At 36.7% G+C, this 22,736-nt stretch overlaps 1 protein-coding gene across 4 annotated transcripts in view; it reads right to left on the reverse strand.

The window, feature by feature from the left end:
- The window catches only part of Kcnt2 (potassium sodium-activated channel subfamily T member 2), a 336,685-nt gene that overhangs the window by 40,115 nt on the left and 273,834 nt on the right, over positions 1-22,736 (reverse strand). For all 4 annotated transcript variants that reach the window (XM_036202727.1, XM_036202726.1, XM_036202725.1 and 1 more), the window contains one exon: positions 7,660-7,771. In XM_036202727.1, the coding sequence (XP_036058620.1) occupies positions 7,660-7,771 (112 nt within the window). The remainder of the gene's footprint in view (positions 1-7,659; positions 7,772-22,736) is intronic.

A 22,736-nucleotide genomic window follows, 5' to 3' on the forward strand; every position in this document is an offset into this window, starting at 1 on the left:
ATGCAATTTCTCACACCTGTCTTTCTATTAGATTTGAGATCATGGACACATTCCTTTCTTGGGACAAGAAATTTAGTTCCAGCAGATATTTTGCTTGCTCTGTGGCCTCCCAGTACCATATGGAATGAGATGATAAATTCTTGGATGTAATATAATAGTGTGGGAGGAAAAGCAAATGAAGATTCATTGGAACAAATTATTGGCTTCTGTCTCCTCTCTTAAAAACAATTCTTTGACATCCCTTCATTTCTGTTCTAGACACCCTACAACTGAGTCCCTCTAGTAGCTTTTATTAATTTGAACCTATGCAACTTTTCTCAAAGTGCTTGCCCCCAAAAAGTCAAACTCTAATTGGCTTAATCTTTGACATCTCATTCTTGATAGCTCTTTCCTCATTCCTTTCTTTACTTTGTCTCCTTTCAGTTACTCTTTTATGAAGTTCAAGATAAATCTGTGCCTAAACTCTGTCTCCATACAAGTCCCTTCTTTTTTGTTTTAACAGTGTGCTTCTTGGGTTGGAGAAACAGTTCAGTCAATAAAAGCACCTGTCATGAAGCCTGACAACTCAAGTCCAATCCCCAAGATCGCAACAGAAGAGAGCTGACTACATTTGATCTCCACTCATGCATGTCTTTGTGTATGTGAATCAATGTCCACAATTCAAGTATATATATGAGTGTGTGTGCAAATATAAATATACATATTGGAATATATATACATATATGTGTGTGCAAATATAAATATACATATTGAAATGTATATATTCATTCACATAGTACCATTCATATAATACATACTACAATGCTGACATACTTTAAATGAATGCCTCATCTACTTCACTAAAGTCATCTTGCTCAGAATTCTCTGTTTTAATCATCACAATTACCCTGCCAGGCCTTCATTATCTCTTGTCTGAATAAGTGGAATGACTCTAATACTTTTCATTTACTCCAAAGTGCTCTCTTTTGATAAGTACAGAATTATAATATCAACTGTACAAAATCTGATGGTGTCACTTTCTCCATGTCCTTTGACACTTTCCAGCTCCTTTTCCTCTATATAGAAACTCCCAAAGCCAGAGTCTGGGCAGCCCTTGCCTGCTTCTACCATCTGCCCAGGGTATCTGACGAGGACTTCTTGGTCAGAGCTCCTGAGGAGTCAATTAGTTATCTGGTTATACCCTGAAAATTCATTTCTTGTGTCTGAATTCCAGCACACCATGAAGAACACTCTCCTCTTACAAAACACATTGATTTCCACAGCCTCCCTTGAGCTCTCCATGTTGTCCACAATACCTCTGATGTTCCCTAAAGCTGAAAGGCCTTCATAGGGAGGCTATTCTGTGGAGTGTGAGCAGTTCAGTATTTATCATCTGCTGCCTTTGTGCTCTCAACTGTTTAAAGGTAAAGTGAATCAAAGACTCTGCAGCAGTCTTTTTTGGCCTACTGGCTATAAACACAGCAGCAAGTAAAGTCTTGAACAAATGGCCCAGTCCTGATGAGAATATATAATACGACCACTTTTGTTGCCTGGAAAGAAGGCAGATGCATTCAGTAAACTATTCTCTATTGGTACTATTTCATTGTATCTAAAAAGTAAAATTAGTTGGCAAAATCCATCAATATATATTTTATCTACACCTATCTGAAGAAACAAAAGCCCACATGGCTAGAAGTTACAGGTTGGAGGGAACTAATACACTCATAAGATACAGAGAAGTCCCACTGAGACTATGTGAATTTATTAAAGCAAAGACTATAACTGTAGATGCATATAACATTGCCTGTCTGATTCATTGCATGCCAATGTCCAGTTTCATTATTTAATATGAGTGAGAAATGCATGGATAAAATTTAAGAAAATTTGTTTGTAAAAATTTTATATCATAAGAAAAGTTTGAATATAATAATTACAAACATAAATAATTAAAGGTGCTAGCGATCCAACAATTTTATAAAAAGTGAAAAAGATTTGAAATGTCAATATTCAGTGAAGCTAATAATTGATTCTGAAAGCGAATACATCATAAAATGAGTGATCACACAAGGACTACCATTCTAGGTTCTCGTTATATAACTTAAAATTATTTAGAAAGAAGTTTAATAATTGCAAAATGACATATGTTTACATGTAATAGAGAAAAATGGTAAACCTATTATCTGAAACATTTAACGAACACAAATGTGGCAAGCTTGGGCTAAATGTGACATATTAACACCGAAGGATTCAGGTAACTTCTGCCTGAAGAAGATAAGGAGAAAGATTATTCAGGATGCACAGGTGTGTTCACTTTTTCAATGTATTTATCTGTTGCTGTCGTGGTTTGAAAGTATTTTTTCTTTTATACATATTTTCAAGATGGTTGTTATATCTATGTATGTGCAGTACATGTGTGCCTGGAGTCTACGGAAACCAGAAGATGGTATCAGATCTTCTGAGACCGGAGTTACAAACAAGTGCAAGTGGCATGCTAGCACCAGAAGTTGAACACAGATATTTTGCAGGAGCAGCAAGCGCTCTCCTTCACTGCCTAGATGTTTCCCCACTCCCTGCTTCCAGAGCTTTGAAAGTCTCTCTCTTTTTGTCTATTTGAGTCTTGATGTGAAGAGTTCCTATCTTACTATGCTGCCTCGTATATCATAGAACTGAATGTCTTCTATTTCTGGATGAAAAATTAGTTTGTGCATTGCAAACAAGTAAGAGAAGAAAATAATGAAGGAAATGAAAGTGTTCATTAACCTAGAGCAGAAATAGAAGGAAATTAGTTTAAAAAAAACACCTTGTCTAATATATATGTATTATATATATCATACATATATATTCAAATCAACATATTTCAAAGTTATCTGTCACCCTAGGTTGAAGTTTTCCATGACTCACAGGAATTTTCTTTTTGTTTTATAACCCTATCTATCTACCTTTCTCCTTGTTTCCTTTCTTTCTGTCATATACCTATTCATCTCTATGTTAATAGATGATTAAAACTCCTTAAAGTAGCATTATATTTACTTATTTAATTAATATGTATTTTAAGTTTCAATACTGTAATCAACCACATGTCACATCAATCCATCATTTTATTGCATTTGAAATCTCAATATTAGCAGTTTTAGTATATGGACATACACACTCATCTTCAAAAATAATACAAGGCAACTATGTGGAATGTTCCACAGTAAGTATCTACACTATGGTCATTGCAAATGAACCTCTAGGGCTGCTCACAGCCTAGTTAGTGGCCCAATGTGAAGATCTTAAACCTATTATTTTAAAACTTAATTCACATATTAAAGTTGTTATTCATATAAATTATATTTATCACCTTTTATAAAGAAATAAAAAACTGTATTTCTTCAAATTAATTTGAAAATATATATATAAGGAAAGAATAAATAGTATTCATAAAAAACAGCATATGAATCTATACTCATGGATCAAACCCAGTACTGGCATTTAGTACCACAATTCAGTTTAGCAATTATAGTGTCTGAAATTTTTTATGAATAATTCAATAATTCTAGATAGTTGTCTGTACAGAAAATAAAAAGTTGAACAATATTCTCTTATGCATTTTTGTATATCCATGTTACCTATCAAATTATAATTTCAGAGTTTTTTGTTCAATTTTAAAACTGCCAGTGTTTTGCAAGACATTTTGTGCACATACAGTGGTTGCCCAATAAATATTCATTCTCTTTAATTCAATCTAATTTAAGTTTAATTTAATTTAATTCAAGTTTGAGTTAAGATGATGTACAAAATTATTCCTTGTTGATTTTACAAAGTGAACATATGCAAGACAAAACTTAACTTTTCCCCCCTATTGCTTCTACACAATTCATCTCTACTTATTAATAAGCCCCCTTTTTTGGCTGCCCAATGACTACCAATGTTGCATGTAACCATTTCCATTATGGTATCAGTTCCCCGGCCATTAAATGGATTTTGTTAACCTGTCTCTTGTTAAGTTGTTGCACTTACTGCAGAGAACTCACAAGTTATAGGGCTCCTATCTTGCATGGCTTCCCACTTTATCACATAAGCTACATGTCCCAGGTGACTTCAAGCCAAATGCTTTTCTGCCTGTCCAGATAGAACTCAGGACTTTTCACAGTTTCTCCAGTCTGATAATACTGTGAGCTCCTCACAGACCACATGAAAGCACCTACAGAAATGCTATTTCACCAAAAAAGGATGCAGAGAAACAGCTGACAGGGAACGTCCACATCTGACTGGGTCTCTGAGCACAGGACCTTGTCAGAACTTATACCAGTGCTTCTTTGCACAAGTACGATGAATTAAATAATTGGCCAAGTAATTGATATTGTACTCTTTAACCTCTCTGCCTCTTGCAGGTGGAAAGGTCTTACAAGGACCAAAGTCACAAGCTTCTAATCATATGATTAATTTATCCTGGTGACTAGCCCTAACCTGAAGCTCTTCCATGAGTCTAAATATGGCAGGGTAACAGATATGAATAATAAAGTGTACCTTCTAATATACAAAAAAAAAAATCCTACAATATTTCAAAACCTAAAACCAGATGACAGGGGCAAAGATCAAAAATGTATTTTTAATAAGCCACACTGTTCATTTTACATTACCATTACTTAATGAAAGGACAATGATGCCAAAGCCTCAGGTGGAATGATATATGATGGACAGGATAGCTGACTAGAATGATAACACCTGTGGCAGCTCTGCTATGCAGATCATCACACTAACCCCATCACAACCAATCTACCACGTTGAGACTGCAGGGGAACAGATAAGTCTTAGAAACTGCAAGACAGAACCAAGGATCATCAAGACATTTTTTAGACAAATCCTCAAAATCACACTTTGAAAGTTGCTATGGACCAGTGATGCTGCTCTGCGTTCAGCTCTGTTTCCATTTTGAACCTGAAGCTATTGCTGTGGTGATGAGCTCAGAATTCACATTGTGTCCTTTGTATTTGCTAACACATCAGAACCAGGAAAATCTCTCTGGCTTTCTCTGGCACTTTTCCTTTAAGGAAAATCATAGAAGCCACCGAGGTAAATCCTTCTGAGAGTACTCGATAATACTCTTAGTCTAAGGTCAGCATAATGGCTCAGTGGATAAAGTGCTTGCTACAGAAGCCTGGCAACTTCAGTCAGATCCCAGTAACCAACAGAGGAAGGAGAGAATGTTGCCTTCTGTGCTACAAATATGAAGTAAGGCACATAAGTAACACATATGCCTATATGTACATACACACACACACACACACACACACACACACACACACACCTGCTACTAGTATATAAGATAAACTTATAAATCAAAAAAAGACTCATTCCATAGATTCTGATCATAGAGACACAGAGGTGCCAGGACAAATCTTAAACAGGCATTGCGATGTTTCCTTCATTTATACCTTGACTGCCTGAGTGTAGTTTATTATTAAACATCATTGATTGTCATTGAGCTTTATTGAAGTCCATTTTAAGATTGTTAGAAATAAGGCGAAGAACCCCAAGAAAGGACTCCACTTTCCCATTCCTGTGTGATCCACAAGATCAAATATTTAATATATAAAAAGTGCTACTTCACCAGAAAAATCTCCCATGCCTCTGCAAAAATCCTAGCTCCGACTTTTTGTCATCCAATCAACAAGCAGCTTTTCCACTTTCTCTAACTTCAATACCCTAACAAGATTTCCACTCTTGACCCCTTTCCTGAACAATCTCATAGTAAATCTTCCTTTTAACCAAATGGGATTCCACAGAATGGATTTTTATGGGTGTCCAGCAGAGGGCCCTTGTTCAGTAACATAATTTTTTGTTTGTTGCATAGATATACAAATATTAGCTTTCCCTATCTATAAAAAGAGGTAGATAATTGGTTGATATACACTCAAAATAGGTTATTGTTATTAAAATGTTACATATAAATAACTGATATATCATTTGTAATCTTAGAGTATTATGTAATATGACATACTTGCTTTTGCTATGGATATCCAAATAAAGTTTTCTATAATATTAGAAAGGATTTATAAGATGTAAATACGTGTTATTTTTAATTAAATTCTTAAAAATGATTAAAAATCTCCATTTGTTTTTGTCTTTTTTATACTTAATGCAAGAAATATACAATCACACAGGTTTAGCCAGGCATAAATGCTGACGATATCATTCACAATTATGACATTTATTCATCGAATGTTTTTGCAAATAATTTATTATAGAGGTTGGAATCACAGTTTGGGACAATATAAACAAACACAATTTATCTTTTTTGTATCATTCAAATAGTTATTAAGTTAAATATTAGGATGTTTCACCTTATTATTAACCATAATCTTTACAGGACATTATTTACTTCTTAGCATCATTTTCCAAATAAGGTTTCAAGGCTAGAAACAAGGAAATAATTATCCAGGTTCCATTACTGAGAAGCTGTAGCTGTACTGAGAAGCAGAAGCTGGCTTCTGACTACAGAGCCTAGGCTCTACACTACTGTGCTATCCCTCCTCACTTGTCAGGACAATGCTAAAAGAATATGTCACAACCGGTTCCACCCAGACTCCTAGCTCCTGGATTTGTTTATGGAGGCTGGGGCAATTTGACCCCCAGTAAAAGAACTTTAAAATGTTAAAAGTGATGTGGCATCCTGGAAGTTGTTTTCTCTGAACACTCATGGTTCTATGCTTCCCATACATCATTGATTTGAGAGCTGTATAATCTTGAAAGACTTACTTAAACCTTGTCAAACTCATTTTCCATATCAGTAAGTAGAGAAGACCAATGGTTTGCTCAATCTTAAAGAATAGGAATAGTAAGAGGAGTAGACCTACATAGCATGAGTGTTAGCTCTGGAGACTGAAATACAGAGAGAATGCTAAAACCACTTCAGCACCACATATCTTTCAAAAGTTCAGGCAGTGTCTGTCATCACAGCGAAACCCATCACTGAGGCCAGATGTTTTGACTCTGTTCACCTTATACTTGCCATAAACAACAGATAAGTAAACTGTCGTCGATGTATTTGCATTACCGAGTTTGGTGATCAGCAAACCTCAGACAGCTCCTGTTAGCTTGACCATTGTGCATTATGTCTGCACTTGAGTGGCTAATCACATGTGAGCTGAAACATTGATCTTTGCTCTTGACATTTGCAGAACCATGACGCATCTTCTGATTAAGTATGAGTGAATCCCCTAAGTAGGCAACTACAGTCTAACATGCATTACTGAGTCATTAAAGCCACCCCTCTGAGAAGTTGCCTACAAGTCTAGCATCACCCAAGAGTCGAGAAGCAATGAACCACACTCAGCTTAGCCCTGAGAATGGAAACCAAACTTAATATCTACAGAACATTACTGTAAAATCATCGATCTGTTTAACATCTTAATGACATAATCCTAATTAGGTGACTTCTTTGAAACACTCTCATTAAATCAAATTTACAGTCCTCAGTGCATTTTGCTTCTGCTTTTCATGCTCTGGTGTCCCACCACAGCTCTGTTGCAGTAGAGGTTTCCCTTGCCTAGATCAGGGGCGAACCTAGCTTTTTCTCAGGCTATGCTAGTGTTATAGCTGAAGCCAGAAATCACCAAAGCCTATTATTCTTTTAAGGTATATATCTTCCATTGTTTGACCCAAATGGACAAGCTTTCTCAACTTTAGTCTTACCTTTTCCAGTTTTGAAAGTGCAAGAGAGTAACAGTCCTTGGCTCTGAATTGCATGAATCTCATATTTGCTGGGTGAGTAAGCTCAGTGATAATACTGAGACTGGAAAACAACCTAAATTAAAGAAAAATTACATCACACTAATAATCTAATATGGCATGTTTTTATAATAACATATTTATGAATGAGTGATTCTTAGTCTTAGGCATAAAACTACATCCAATTACAACTGCAGGCACTGCACATAAAGTGATCTGTAAAACACAAGAAAAATGGAACACTATCTTTTAAAATATTTTAACCAACATATTAGTACTGCAAGAAAAAAATAAATTCAACAATTTTCCTTTTATTAGACATTTTATCTCCATAATTATGAAACAGCATGGAAGAGAAACTCATAAACTTGATTTAAGAAGTTATTAAGATTATTTTGTGGGTGATATTAAAATAAAATATATGACTATTTAGATTGCTAAAAAATTCAAATGATGTTCTTCTTGTCCATTCTATGAGCTTTCCAAAGCTACGGCTTCCTAGGCTAATAACATAGTCTTTCTAAAGGTCAAATCTTGGTAAAATGAGCCCCTGAGGTAAGAAAATGCCATACTTTAGGTAAATTTCACCAATGAGCTGGTGATTAAAGACATTAAAAATGAGCTAAGTGTGTTTGCACTACCTACTTTACATATGTCCATTTTATATGTTGAAAAGTTCACATGTCCACATACACACACTTGATTTTTTTCACCCTCATAGTGAATGGCATCATGATGGTACAATAAATGACTCTGTTTTTGCTTCTGTATCACTTATAGTTTTTCTGATTCTAATACTTTTGGATTCTCTAGTAGTTATTTCCTATGGTAATATGCTTCCTTTCCCAAACAATGCCTTTAAGTTAAACTAAGCTAATATCAATTAAAATACCAATAGTAGTTTGAACTCATCGTTGAACTCAAGGACAAGCACCAACTGAAAAGTGGGAGACATAAGTCATTTGATTAGGGCTCAAAAAAAAAATCAACTTTATTTCCTATTAACAACACTAAGGGCACTCCTGCTTCAGCAGCTCATTGCTTCACATCACTTTACAAAGGAATGTATTTGTTATTAAAAGAGGAGCCCTATCCCTAAACCATAGTACTGAGAAGGGTTTTTACATTTTCTGAGATCTAATTTCCGAACACTGCTGGAAGACTTGCTGGAACATCTCCCACCTACCAGATAATGGTGGCAAGCTAAAACTTCAGCAGCATGCATGGACCTGTTCCCAGATGGGCCGATGGTTCATGATGACTTCATCTCAAATCTCTTTCTAAGGGCTCTGTTGACCACTCAAATCAACACACTAAACTATTCAGAATAGTGTCCTTCATAGCTCTACATGAAATATATACATCCTCTTCTTTACCTAGGTGGACCTTAGGAACCTTGATATTATTCATGCCTTATAAACTGGAGAAATGTAGGCAGTATTATGCCTTCATCTTAGTTTTGGTGACACATCTTATTTCTTTGCCTAAATAACATATAACAAGGATGAAGTAAATAGTACCAGTAACAATTTTAACCTTATTATAATTCTCTTTTATGAGGTTTAACATAAAAACATAATCATTTTATTTGTGTAACATGTCATTGTTTTGAATGTCTTATAAGGAAGGGAGTCCAGAAGACTGTGGGTGGTTTGTGAAACATTTAGCCAAGTGGCAGGAAATAGTATTTCCAAGGAACTTAAATGTTTTTAGTGGGGCTGGAGAGATGGCTCAGAGGTTAAGACCACTGACTGCTTTTCCAGAGGTCCTGAGTTCAATTCCCAGCACCCACATGATGGCTCACAACCATCTGTAATGAGATCTGGCCCACTCTTCTGTATACATAATAAATAAATAAATCTTTTTTTTTTTTTTAAAGGGCTGGAGAGATGGCTCAGAGGTTAAGAGCACTGGCTGTTCTTCCTAGAGTTCCTGAGTTCAATTCCCAGCAACCACATGGTGGCTCACAACCATCTTCAATAAAAGATCTAGTGCCCTCTTCTGGCCTGCAGGTTGAAAACTCACTGTATACATAATAAATAAAGAAATCTTAAAAAAAAAAAAAAAAAAAAAAAAAGAATTTCTGTCCCTACAGGAGTACTAAAAAAACGCAAATATGTTTTTGGTTGTGAGCCTAGCCTTTAAAGGCTGAGCCATCTCTCTGACCTAGTCCGGTGGTCAGATGGCCAAACACCCTAACAGTCGAGCTGGAACTCTCATCCAATAACTGATGGAAGTAGATACAGAGATCCTCACCCAGGCCCCAGGTGGAGCTCCAGGTGTCCAATAGTTGAGAAAGAGGAGGGACTGTAAGGGCGTGAATTGTTGAGCCCAACATTGGAAAAAGCACAGGGACAAATAGCCAAACAAATGGAAGCACATGAATTATGAACCAAAGGCTGTGAAGCCCCCAGCTGGATCAGGCCCTCTGGATAAGTGAGACAATTGAATAACTTCAACTGTTTGGGAGGCATCCAGGCTGTGGGACCAGGACCTGTCCTTAGTGCATGAGCTGGTTGTTTGGAACCTTGGGCTTACACAGGGACACTTTGCTCAGCCTGGAAGAAGGGGACTGGACCTGCCTGTACTGAATCCATCAGGTTTAAATGAGTCCTCAGGGGAGTCTTGGCCCTGAAGGAGATGGGAATGGAGGGGAGGGGATGGGGGAAGTTGGGGTAGGGGTGGGAGGGGGGAGGACAGGGGAACTCATGGCTGATGTGTAAAATTATAACACAAATATAATAATAATAATAATAATAATAATAATAATAATAATAATGCCACAAATATTATAAAAATGTTTAGTAATTATGATGATGATGATGATGATGATGATGATGATGTGTGTGTGTGTGTGTGTGAAAGAGAGAGAGAGAGAGAACACCACAGCATGCCACTGACATGGTGGGCCCCTTTCTGCTGAGCCACATCACTGCTACATCTTACAGAGGCATTACTGTTTTTTCAGCTTTTTTCCCTTTTCTTAGCCTTTCTTCCTAACATACCATTGCTTTCTTGTTTGCTGTTCTCTTCAGCCTTTTAGAATCAGAGCTATTTTTAAAATTTCCTCTGGAATCCTGATAAGATGAGAAGTTTTAAATCTTTTGATGTTACAATCCCTCCCTAAAGCTCCCTGGCATTTGATTTTCACACTATCTATTGCCCTAGACTAAGGGATTTTTCTCTTAGAAAAAAGCAACATCTAGAAAGGCTAGGTGCTCCTTTCAGGGTCAACCACTGCCTATCTTGTTATCTAACATTCACTAACGAATTATTTAAGAACTATTTTCTCAAGTTGGGTTCATTGCACTGGGATGAAGCATTGGTAGTAGACACAGGGGTTCTGCTGTTTAGTTTCCAGGGAACCTATACTGTGTGCATCTCAAACAATCTGCTTTCAGCATCTTTGTCTTTTCATTCAATTATCACAGTGTAGTTTATTGTGTAAAGCTCTTCATTGCAAAACTCCTTTAAGAATTAGAAGACCAGCCTCTGTAGCTGGAAGGCTTTTCCAGTCCTGCCAAGCCTTGCAGTTAGGACGAATCTCTCCCTTCCAAATTAGGTATGAAACTTTAGACTCACAAATACAGGATCGACGATAGAATATTTTCTTTAATTTTGCCAAATACAAATAGACTAGATACTCTAACTGTAATTCTTTCTTCATAACTGTTTTCTTATATATAATTTTACTATGTTAAAGTTAATACCTTCCTGTAGTGGATAGCCATCCCAGCATTGGCCTGGAAGTTCCAACCCCCATTGAGGCTTCAGTAATGGTCACGCCCACAAGTCGGGGTGGAGGAGGAAGCAGAAGACCCAGGATTGAGAGGAGGTCTCTCTTTTGGTGCTGGGACGCTGGATGCAGGAGGTAGACCAAGCAGAGTTCTCCAGAGAACACCATTGGACCACGTAATACCTTTGCCAGACCCTACTACAACATATCCCTTCATTTGTAAGTTACCCCACAAAATAAACCTCCCTTTTAACTATGTGGAGTGGCCTTAATAATTTCACCAATACCTTCTTTTTGATTAGAGAGAAAAGGGTAAGTGCTGTGGGATGTCTCTCTGTGAATATGTGTTGCTCTGATTGGTTGATAAATAAAGCTGTTTGGCCAATAGTGAGGCAAAATAAGCTTAAGCAGTACATTCCAACTGGAGAGAGAGGGAGAGGAAAGGGGGTGGGGCAAAAGAGAAGCTGGGAGCCACTACCAGGAGAAACAAGATTTAAAAGTACTAGTAAGCTGGGCTGAAGAGATGGTTCAGAGGTTAAGAATACTATGTATAGTCTTCCAGAGGTCCTGAATTCAATTCCCAGCAACCACATGGTGGCTCACAGCCATTTATAATGAGATCTGGTGCCCTCTTCTGGCCTGCAGCCATACATGGAGGCAGAATGTTGTACATAATAAATACATCTTTTATTATGTAGGTGAGAAAGATTTTTCTGAACCACTGGTGGTGATGTGGGGAGCTGATGGAACCCAAGAAACTTACAACTACAAGCCTCAAAACAAACAAAAAAAAATCAGTTGATTTTTAGACCAGCCTACTAATAAAACTCACATCATCTTTCAAAGTTCAAAGTCATCTATTCAATAAATAAAATAATATCACTGAATATATTTAACATAGTGGATGTCACAGCCAATAATAAATAATAGAAGATGACAGAAACCTAAATGAATAAATAATATCATTAAAGTGGATCAATTAACACTGAATCTTGTAGTTTATTTAGACACTAATGCTGTACTCTACACTTGAGCTTCCTTCTTTGCTGTTTCCATTTGCACCTCCTTTCTGAAAAACTATAGAGCAGGTGGCAGAGTCTGACACTACCATTTCAAGGTCTGTAGACTTGCGCTGGTCTGTGGCAAACCACTATATGAACTTCAATCTGTAGGACTAGCTGAGTTGCTATCACTGGGGCTCTGGTTGCTCTTGGTAGATTTAGCAATTCTACTGTTGTCCAGACACCAAAATCACATCCTCTCACTTGGTACTTCAATGTTTGGCTGTTGGGAGTTTCCAACTTCTATTGCAAACCAAGAGAACTAGCTGCATTATCTCCTCAAACCACACGTGGGGAAACTCCTTCTTTAGGATTCTCTTGCAACAGACACCTTACTGAAGAAATTGAAGCACAGGAAAACAAAACATGTTTACTATAGTATTTCCATAGTTAGAATCTAGCTAATCCTCCAGAATCCAACTCAAAATGCTACTTCTTAACCACTATAATAAAGAGTGGGTACATGGGAAAGAAACCCATAATGAAAAACAATAATATATTATTAAGAATGCCTAGAAATATGTTGGTTTTTCATATACTAAAAATCAACTCTATTTTTGAAATATCAAGTTTACCACCTTACCCAGTGTAAAGAGTGCTGGGCCTCTCCTTGGCACTGTTCTGGGACTAGAGGACTGGTGTCTAATATCTAATTTAAGAAAGAATTAGCAAAGGTCTATTATTAGCAATCTCTGGTCTCTAAGAAATACAAAAGAGGTACAAAAGTGAAATGCTCATAATTTACCCCCTGAGAACTGACTGCAGAGACAGCAGAGCTGAATAATTGTCATCCTATGCATACTAGTAAAGTGGTGATAAACTGTGGCAGACTGGGCAGCTCCTACATGAAGTGACATCAAGACTCTTGTGAATGAATAACTTCTGAGGCAAACATATCTTCTAAAGGATGGAAATGTATGTTACCTTTTGGAAAATTGTTATTTTCCCACGAAGCATGAATTTTACCTATATGTATATGGCTTATTTCTCTAACTCATTAGATGGAACAGAATGAGAGGTAGAGGCTAAGAGTGAATAATAATTAAAGTTGCAGGACCCGATTGTATTTGAGTGACTTCTATGTTTGAAATTTTATTTGAAACAAAATGTATGTGACTTGCCTCTTACACATAAGTGAACTTTATTATTTTGAGCTAAATAGTAATACATTAGCTAAGCCTGCCACCTAGTGAAAATTTAAAGCAGTATTTATGCAAGAAAGTATTATAGAGCACTTTATATATAAAAGACCACTTGTATTCAATTATAGTATTTATTTATATATTAATTTGCTAATACATTTAATTTTGTTTCTTTTAAATAATGATATCATAAATTTAAACACATTGCAAAAACTAAAAGTTTAGAAATAGCATTATACCATAAGCCACTTTTCCCCAGATACCAAGACTGTGATATAACAATACTGTAATTAATAAAATAATATAATTAATTTTATTTTATCCTCTTGCTTGATACTTTATTTTAATACAAACTGATATAACATAATAAAATAATTACAAATTTAAATAAAATAAAAATTCACATCCTCTTGCTTGGTACTCTGATGTTTGGCTGTTGGTTCTGTAGACAGTTTTGTCCTAGCCAGGGGCTAGAAATGCCATGTTTAGAAAAACTGGATCATTCACTGACTTTTCATCATTATGTTCCTTCCCTTTTAACACAAGAATCCACTGAGGAAAGAACCCTAGTGGGTGTGATTAAGTACTTTATGAACTCTTGAAGGTATGTCCTGAAACACCAGACCAGCCTGTCTGGGATGGAGAGGCAGATGCATGCCCTCCTGGAGATCTGTGATTAGGACAGCTTGATTGACTAGCTCATCTCTCCTTTTATCTGCCCAATAATCGTTATTAACCCCTAGACAAAGATGCTCAGCAGTAACCCCCTTGAACCTGCCTGTCCCTCCCCCGCAAAAGATGTTTGCTTTCTTTCTACAATGGAACTACCTGTAAGTTTTCTTCCATAGTAAAACTCTTTTCTAAGATATACTCTCTTTTCATGATTTTCATGTTTCAGTTTAGGAGACAAAGGACCTGGAAGCCACTGATATTAATAGCTTTGGTGAACATTGACATTTTGCCATCATAGTCCCCAAATTATGTTCAACTAAGAAAAGAAGTCTCTATCAAACTCCAGGAATTCCTCTCCCATCTGAGCACTGTTGTTCTGTCTTTAATAATTGTGAAACATCAATACTTTAGGTAAACCCTTCATAAATTGTTTAATAATTTCCTTAACAGACTATTAGTACACAAAGTCCTCCAGCAATATCAATGTTATTTTTCTTAATCAGTATAGTGAGTACAACTTGGACATTCTCAACACTTCCTAGATGTTTGAGAAATCTGTGAGTCAAATGTACCCCATTACTGTACATTGTACTATACTGTGCATTGACTGTAGAAGTCACTGTGTCCTGCTATTGGTCTAATGCAGTTTTGGTCTATTTTAAAGAGGTGATAGATCCATAAGTTGCTTGTATGCTCACAGTGCTCATTACCCTACAATTTTTGTCACCTAAATTTTAGTAAACAAAATCAACAACACTTCTCACTGAAGCAAAATTAGTATGACTGAAGTTTCTTCTTTCTTTCTTTCTTCCCTTATTTCTTCTTTCTTTCTTTCTTTTTTTTTTTTTTTTTTTTGAGACAGGGTTTCTCTGTGTAGCTTTGTGCCTTTCACTGAATGAAATTTAGCGGGAAATTACTCCTGTATTTTTACCATTTAAATAAAATACCATATTGTGGGATGTCTTTCTGTCTCCTGTGAATATGTGTTGCTCTCACTGGTTGATAAATAAAGCTGTTTGGCCAGTGGAAAGACAGAATAAGGTTAGGCAGTACATTCATACTGAAGATGGAGAAGAAGGGTGGAGTGAAGAATGATGCCATCCCACCACCCAAGAAGCAATAAGATGCTAGCAGACCAATAACACCATGGTCACATGGCAATATATAAATGAATAGAAATGGTTAATTTAAGTTGAAAGAGCTAACTAGCAAGAAGCCTGAGCTATAGGCCATATAGTTTGTAATTAATTAAAGCCTCTGTGTGTTTACTTGGGACCAAGGGGCTTTGGGACTGGGCAGGACACAAGGGAACTCCTGACTACAACACCAATTTTAAGTCCATACTTAAGGAGCAGTAAACATTTTTACTATGTTCTATGCAAAGAAACTTTTGTTTCTCAAATGTCTAAGGAAAATTTTCTCCTCTCCCTTTCACATAAATTTGTCCTTTTGCCGCATGTTGGTTAAAACCAACAGTCGATCATATCAATGCTGCTTTCTTTCTTAGAAACAAAAGTTGATTCTTTTCAGACTCCAAACATCTCCAACGAAGAACAATAATAACTCAACTTGATTATTTTTAACACAATTTTGATGCACTTATTCATATTTAGCTTAGGTAATAACACTTTTCCCCAAAGCTATGAAAACATGATATATTTTAAAAATTAAATGATGTGTGTATGTGTGTTCATGTGGGCATGCACACATGTGTGTACAGGTGCACATGAACATGTGTGCACATTTGTGTGGAGACCAGATGTTATTGTCAGGCATCATCCTCAGTTGATTTTTACTTTATAGCCAGTGTCACTCACTAAACCTAGAGAGTTCATGGTTTTATCTAGACCATCCAGCCAATGGGCTCCAAGGATCCAACTTCACTGTGCCCCAAGCATGTAGAGTGCACATGCAGGCTGCTGAGTTGGCTTTTTGTGTATGTTCTGGGATCTGAACTCAGGGTCCCTTGTTCATGAGGCAAGGGCTTTACCAGCTGAGCCAAGAAATTTGGATTTGAAAGAAAGGGGCCAATTTTCTTTCCATGGAAAAATCATGTACATATTTTCTGGTTGTGTTAGTCTTTCTACTTAGTTGAAATAGGAGATAGTAAACACAAGGGAGATAGATATAACAGCCCCGGACTTGGGACAGGCTTTCTCTCTTAATGTTTTTGGTCTTCAGAAATAGTCTCTGGGGAACAGGAAATCAACTGCTTAGAGCCTAGGATTTGAATTTCTTAGTAATGTAACAGACATATTCAATTTCTCCCTGCTTTTCTCTAGGGACTCTGAAGTTTTCTAGGTAGTGTTTACCCAGAGTTTCATGCTATAAGGGAGTATGTCTATCTCAAATAAACACACACACACACACACACACACACACACACACACACACACACACAGGAAAACAAGTACCTACTCTATATTATAAAAGAGCATAAGTAGTTTACATTAATAAAAGAAATCTGCATTTATATGTTTTAAGTAGCTCAGTACACATACACTACTTAAGGTACATTTTTGGTGAGTTAAAGTATAATTTTGACATAGTCTAGATGGTACATTGAGCAGAATACTAAGACTCAGTGGCTTTGGGCATAGGTAAATCCCACAACACAAAGAGTGATAACAAGGGAAAGTGCAGGAGGAAATAAGGAGAGACTCTTAGAGACAAGGTTGACCAGTTGACCAGTGACAAGTGGGGATGGAAGGGTATGCCACTGCTGAGATTCCCTGTAAAGTATACTAGCTGGTAAACATAAAGACAATGGAAGGTTGATTTTTTTAAGATGTAGATCCTGTCTCTTTCCAGATTGTCAGTTCTCTGGAAATAAAGTACAGCTGAAAGATTGAACTCCTGCCTTTGCTTATGGGCATTGAGTGACTGACAGCTTAAAGTCTGTTATTCTGGAACAGACTGACTGATGAGAACTACATAAATTTATAAAGCTGGAGTGTTACAAATCTAGAGCCAAGTGGCATCAGGCTAACTTTAGTCCCCTTAACCTTTTATTGCTCACCTCTACCTGACCTAATATTCTTATAACTATTAGGTATAATGCTTTTGAAATCTCCTTTTGAAATCGAACATACCACTAGTTAAAAGTTAAAAATACTATCAGAAAGAATCTGAGACCTACAGCAAAGACATCTCTGCTTTAGTATAAGCCATCCACCAGATAGTTCCAATGATGCATTTGAAAGATGCTTTGATTTTTTTTACCTTTCTTCTTATTCTGTAACTATAAAAACTTCATGAAACTGTTTCTGTCCTTGAACATGTTATTGGGGACAACCTGAATCTATGTTCCTGGGCCATGTTCAGTAAGATTCATCTCCAGTGTAATCTGTCTTTTACTCCCCTTGAGATGAGAACTATGATTTGTAGGGATACTGCTAAGAGTCTATATTGGCAAACCTACCAGGTGAGAATGAACACATCAAGACAAAAACAATTTAAAAAATCTCTGTGTAGTATTTGGGCATGCAGCATGTCTATAATCCCAGAAATGAAATTGTGGGTGGAGAGACAGAGGCAGGAGGATTTCCTGTTGAATGCTAGCTTGATCTACATTGTGAGAACCTGCCTCAAAAAAAAAAAAATCACAAAACAAACTGCCTAATAAAATGACTTTGTAGGACTGGAGATGTGGCTCAGTAGTTGAGAACATGTCCAGTACTTTTAGAGGACTGAAGTTCCCTTAGTTCTCTAAGTTTTCATTGATGAAAAAATTCCAGAAATGAAAACAAAAAGACTTATTTAAGTTATTCTGGTGAAATAATACATTTAACACAAAATATATCAGAATGGAAGCCCCCAAGTGGTCCTGCCATAACTGCATAACTTTGAGACCACTAATTAAACTGATCAGAACATAAGGAACAGATAGAGAGATAGGGATGTTTTTATAATCTGTATTGCAAAGACACTTGTATGTCACACTGCAGAAAGAAATCCAAAAACACCTATTAATAGCTTAGCATTAGTGTAAACACTACTACTAATTGGTTCTGAGTTAACACTCTCTTATTCCCCAGTGCAGATGCCTCTGCAGGAGTATAAGGTTAATGTTGGCAGACACTAACTCCGCTCAGCATTTCAAGAAATGTCTGAGACAAGAAATCTTGAGAATGAGAAAGAGGGAAAGGGATGATTAGAAGAGAACTGCAGACAGGATAAGTCTCTGAAGAGTTATTGACTATCTTACTAGAGGATGGAGACTGAATTCTGTAATGATTGACAACCCTTGCCCCATCTTAAACTCATAAAGCCTATTGGCTGGAGATGAGAGGGAAAACAAGTCATTAGGATGTTAATTAATCCACTGCCTTGTCAGGTCACTGGCTCACTCACTAAAGCACAACTTAGAGATTCAACTTCAGTCTCTGTTCATTTGTATTTAGTTTCAGGCAGCACAAACACAACTATTTATTATTTATTTTTAATTATATTTGTGTGTGTATGTGGGTACATGCACAAGAGTGCAGATGCTCAGACATGCCAGAAAAGTGAGTCTGATCCTGGAGCTAGAGTTACAAGTGGTTGTAAGCTGCCCAGCACCGGTGCTGGTAACCAAACTCTGGTATTCATTCTGAGAGAGCTGTATAAACTCTTGCAAAGAGATATCTCCCCAGGCTTCTTTGTCTCTCTTTTTCTCTCTGTTTCTTTCTCCTCCTTTTCTTTCCTTTTATCTTTATTTTTTTGTTTTGTTTTGATTTGATTTGATTCTTTCCTCCTTTCTGTGGTGGTTTTAATGAGAATGTCTCCCATAGGTTCATATACTTGAATGCTTAGTCACCAAGGAGTGGACTATTTGAGAAGGATTAGGAGGTATGGATTTGTTGGAGTAGGTGTGGTTTTGCTTGAGGAGATGTCACTGGGGGTGGCCTTTGAGGTTTCCAAAGCCCATGCCAGGCACGTCTCTCTTTCTCTTCAGGATATAACTCTCTCAGCTACCATGTTCTCTCACCCCATGATGATAATAGACTAACTCCTTAAACTGTAAACAAGGCCCAAATTAAATGTCTTTTATGAGTCTCCTTTGTCTCTTCCTAGCATTAGAAGAGTAACAAAAATACTTTCTTTTTTCCTTTCTTTCTTAGTGAATATAGAAGTGCACTAGGTCCTGAATGACATTGGGACCAAGAGCAAGTTCAATATACACTAAGGGGCAAAGTCTTCTGTTTTCCTCTGGTTCCTTCTGAAATAAAGTAGCTGTATACTATCTCTTTCAGTTCTTGAGAGGAATAGATATTACTATTTTCTCTCCCTTTTATTTTGTTGCTTATACAAATTTGGTCACTTTCCAAAGAATTTCTGCCATCTTTCCCAGGCATCCCTGGAACATGACATTCTGTAACTGAGATTTTAGAGAAACAAAGACAAAATGTAGAAAAGATCCTTTACAAATATACAACTGTCAATAACATCTTTCTAGGACATGCAATATAAGAAAACTTTTAAATTCAACAATCTGTGTACAGGTTACTTGTTTATTGATTAATACATTGACAATATTTGGTGTAGCCCAAGCTAGTCTTAAACTTGCTACATAACAAAAACATAATTTTGATCTTTTGATCCTTCTGCCTCTACTTCTTAAGTACTAGTCTCTTGATATGTCTGACATCTAGCCCAGGGCTCTACATATTCCAGACAAACAGTCTACCAACTAAGTATCTAGGTAGTCTTGATGTATTGCATGAAAATTATTTGTATTCAACTTTTTTAATAGGTTCATATTTTTATGTTGTTCTGTCTTGTTATATTAAAAAAGAAAATAAAAGGTATGGGAAACAAGAAACAGGGACAAGCATGAGGATGTAATTTTGATAAGGAAGATTTGAATGGAAAAAAAAAAAAAAAGACAAGGCAAGATTTTTGTTTGATAAAATAAGGTTTGTCCTAAGAAAATTGAACAGGATTATTCCACAATGGAAAAGCAAAATTGTTTAAAAAGGGAAGGATCACATATCATGGAAGGCCTAAGTAAATCACAAAGGATTTTTGGGGATAAATCCTAGAGTATGTGTAAGAAGATTAAAGATAATTAAAATCCCTAAAACTTCTCAGAAGCTCTTCTTTTTCAAATATCTTTTTGTTTAAGCTTTTGCCCTTGTATCTTTTTACTTGCTGATTGTATTTTAAAGCATTGTAACTATTCTCTGCTGGCATGCTGTCAGAGTTCATCTCCTCACTAGAGAGAACCTGAACTATGGTTCTTTCAGATCCTAGGCCATACACTACAAGACAGACAAAATGAAACTAGAAAAGGAGGCAGGTATGTTTGGTGGAAGAGCTGCCATTCTCTTACAAACCTTGCTTGTATTTGATCATAAAGGGTTTTGGAGGATCACTAACTCCTGGACATTGGTCACCTATTTTCTGAAAGATCTCATCCTGGCAAAAGAGGGCATTTAGGACCAATTCACTACATGGTTAACAAGCAATGTCTTCAGGGAAAAAGTTAATTAAAAAATAGATATCTCAGTCAAGGGAGAAATTTGCAGAGTCAAAATGAAGTCATGCCTAGCATGGGTAGGGTGCTGTGGAACAATCTTTGTACACTGTTAGTATGTATTACTCTCATTGGTTAATAAAGAGCTGACTGGCCTCTAGCTGGGAAGGAAGAGATTGAGTGGGAGAGCCAGACTAGGAGGATACAAGGAAGAAGGAGGGCAGAATCTGAGGAGACGCCATGAGACCTAAATCTAGCCGAATGGGAAGTTAGTACATGAGGTAAATGAGCCTTGTAGAGACACATAGATTAATAGAAATGATTAATATAAGTTATAAGAGCTAGTGAAAAAAACTTAAGCTATCAGCTGAGCATTTACAATTAATATTAAGACTCTGTGTGGTTATTTGGGGAACTGGCTGGAACCTACAGTGGAGAACATTTATAATCCCATGACTTGTGAGGTTGGAGTAAGACAATCATGGGTCTGTCTGCCTGCACTTCTCAGTGACTTACTTTTACAAAGTCACCAAGAGAAAAGGGGTTGAGGTGTGATATAAGAAAGGTTCTTATGCCTGATTACCTGACACTGAATGTCTTATAGTCTTGGCTTCTACTTGTGTTCTGTTTATATTTGCTTAGGACACAGGCATTTCCAGGAATTGTCACATAAACTGAAAGTACCACCATAAGTCCCTCAAGGTTGTGTTATAAAAACAAAATGATGGGAATCCTCACCATCTTTATAGAAAAATGACATTACATGTATCTTATTTGTCACAGACTATGATCTTTTTTGGTGGATATGCTAAAAATGTTTATATTTAAGAAAAGAATTAATAAATTCCTAAAATTATCTCTAATAAAGAAATGAGTGGACCTCTTCAGTTTTGATATGTCTTTTCTAACCTAACATATTCTGACACATACAGACCTCAAGGACACCTTCCTAATTTTCTTTCAAAACAAAACCAAACCACATCCTTCTTAGCCTAACTATTGCTGTTGGACATAGTATGGCCCAATAGTGCAGTTTTCTGTCAGAAAACTTCTCTCACTAATCATGAAGAGTACTTGCTTGTGATGGCAAGGGAGTATCCTGGAGCAGGAATGATCATCGTATTATAACCTCAGTACTAAGCTGGGACTATGTTAAGTGGGACCATACCTTGACTAGGATTTCTTTATTCTTCAAAAATTTTGACCCATGACCCAATTCTTTGTCTATTTAAATTCAAAGGGCTCAGTGATGATCTGAAGACAAACTTTGGATCACTAGATCCCGTTTTGGGTTGTTTCATTCAGTGAACTTGATTAAATCTCCTTTCTCTGCTTTTCACCATTCCTCATTTCCTACGGGTAGCTTTAATTGTCAACTTAACACATTTGAGAAAAAAAGAACCAAATGAGGGATTGCCTCCAGTGTCTTCAAGGCATTTTCTTCATTGTTAACTGATGTAGAAAGGCCTAGTCCACTCTGGGTGGTGTCATTCCTCAGAAGATGGGCCTGGCTGTGTAAGGAAGCAAGCTGGACAAGCAAGGGAAAACAAGCCAGTAAGTAGCATTCCATATTGTCCTGCCTTGAGCTCCTTCATGAACTTCCTGCAAAGACAGACTATACAACCTGTAAGCTGAAACAAACTTTCCTACCTCCGAATTGCTATTGGAAGAAGGTGTTTATCATAGCAACAGAAACACAAATGAAGACATCTCTCTCAACTGGCATATAGGGGTAAGTGGACAAACCTAGTCTGTCAAGCTGCTGGAGCATGCAGTTTTGTCATAGAACCACAAGGCTAACATTAATCACCACAGGTAGGCTTCACCTTTATCAACCAGTTTCTCCAGCAGCGGGATTTACATAGCAGACTAGTTACTGATATATTTGACTTTCAGACTTTGCCACTGACAGTGGTTCATATATATCCTTTGTCTTGGTCCTTTAAAATTTCCTTTTCTTTATCTTGATGGAG

Source organism: Onychomys torridus, chromosome 11 (assembly GCF_903995425.1).
Source record: "Onychomys torridus chromosome 11, mOncTor1.1, whole genome shotgun sequence".
Classification (NCBI taxonomy): Eukaryota; Metazoa; Chordata; class Mammalia; order Rodentia; family Cricetidae; genus Onychomys; species Onychomys torridus.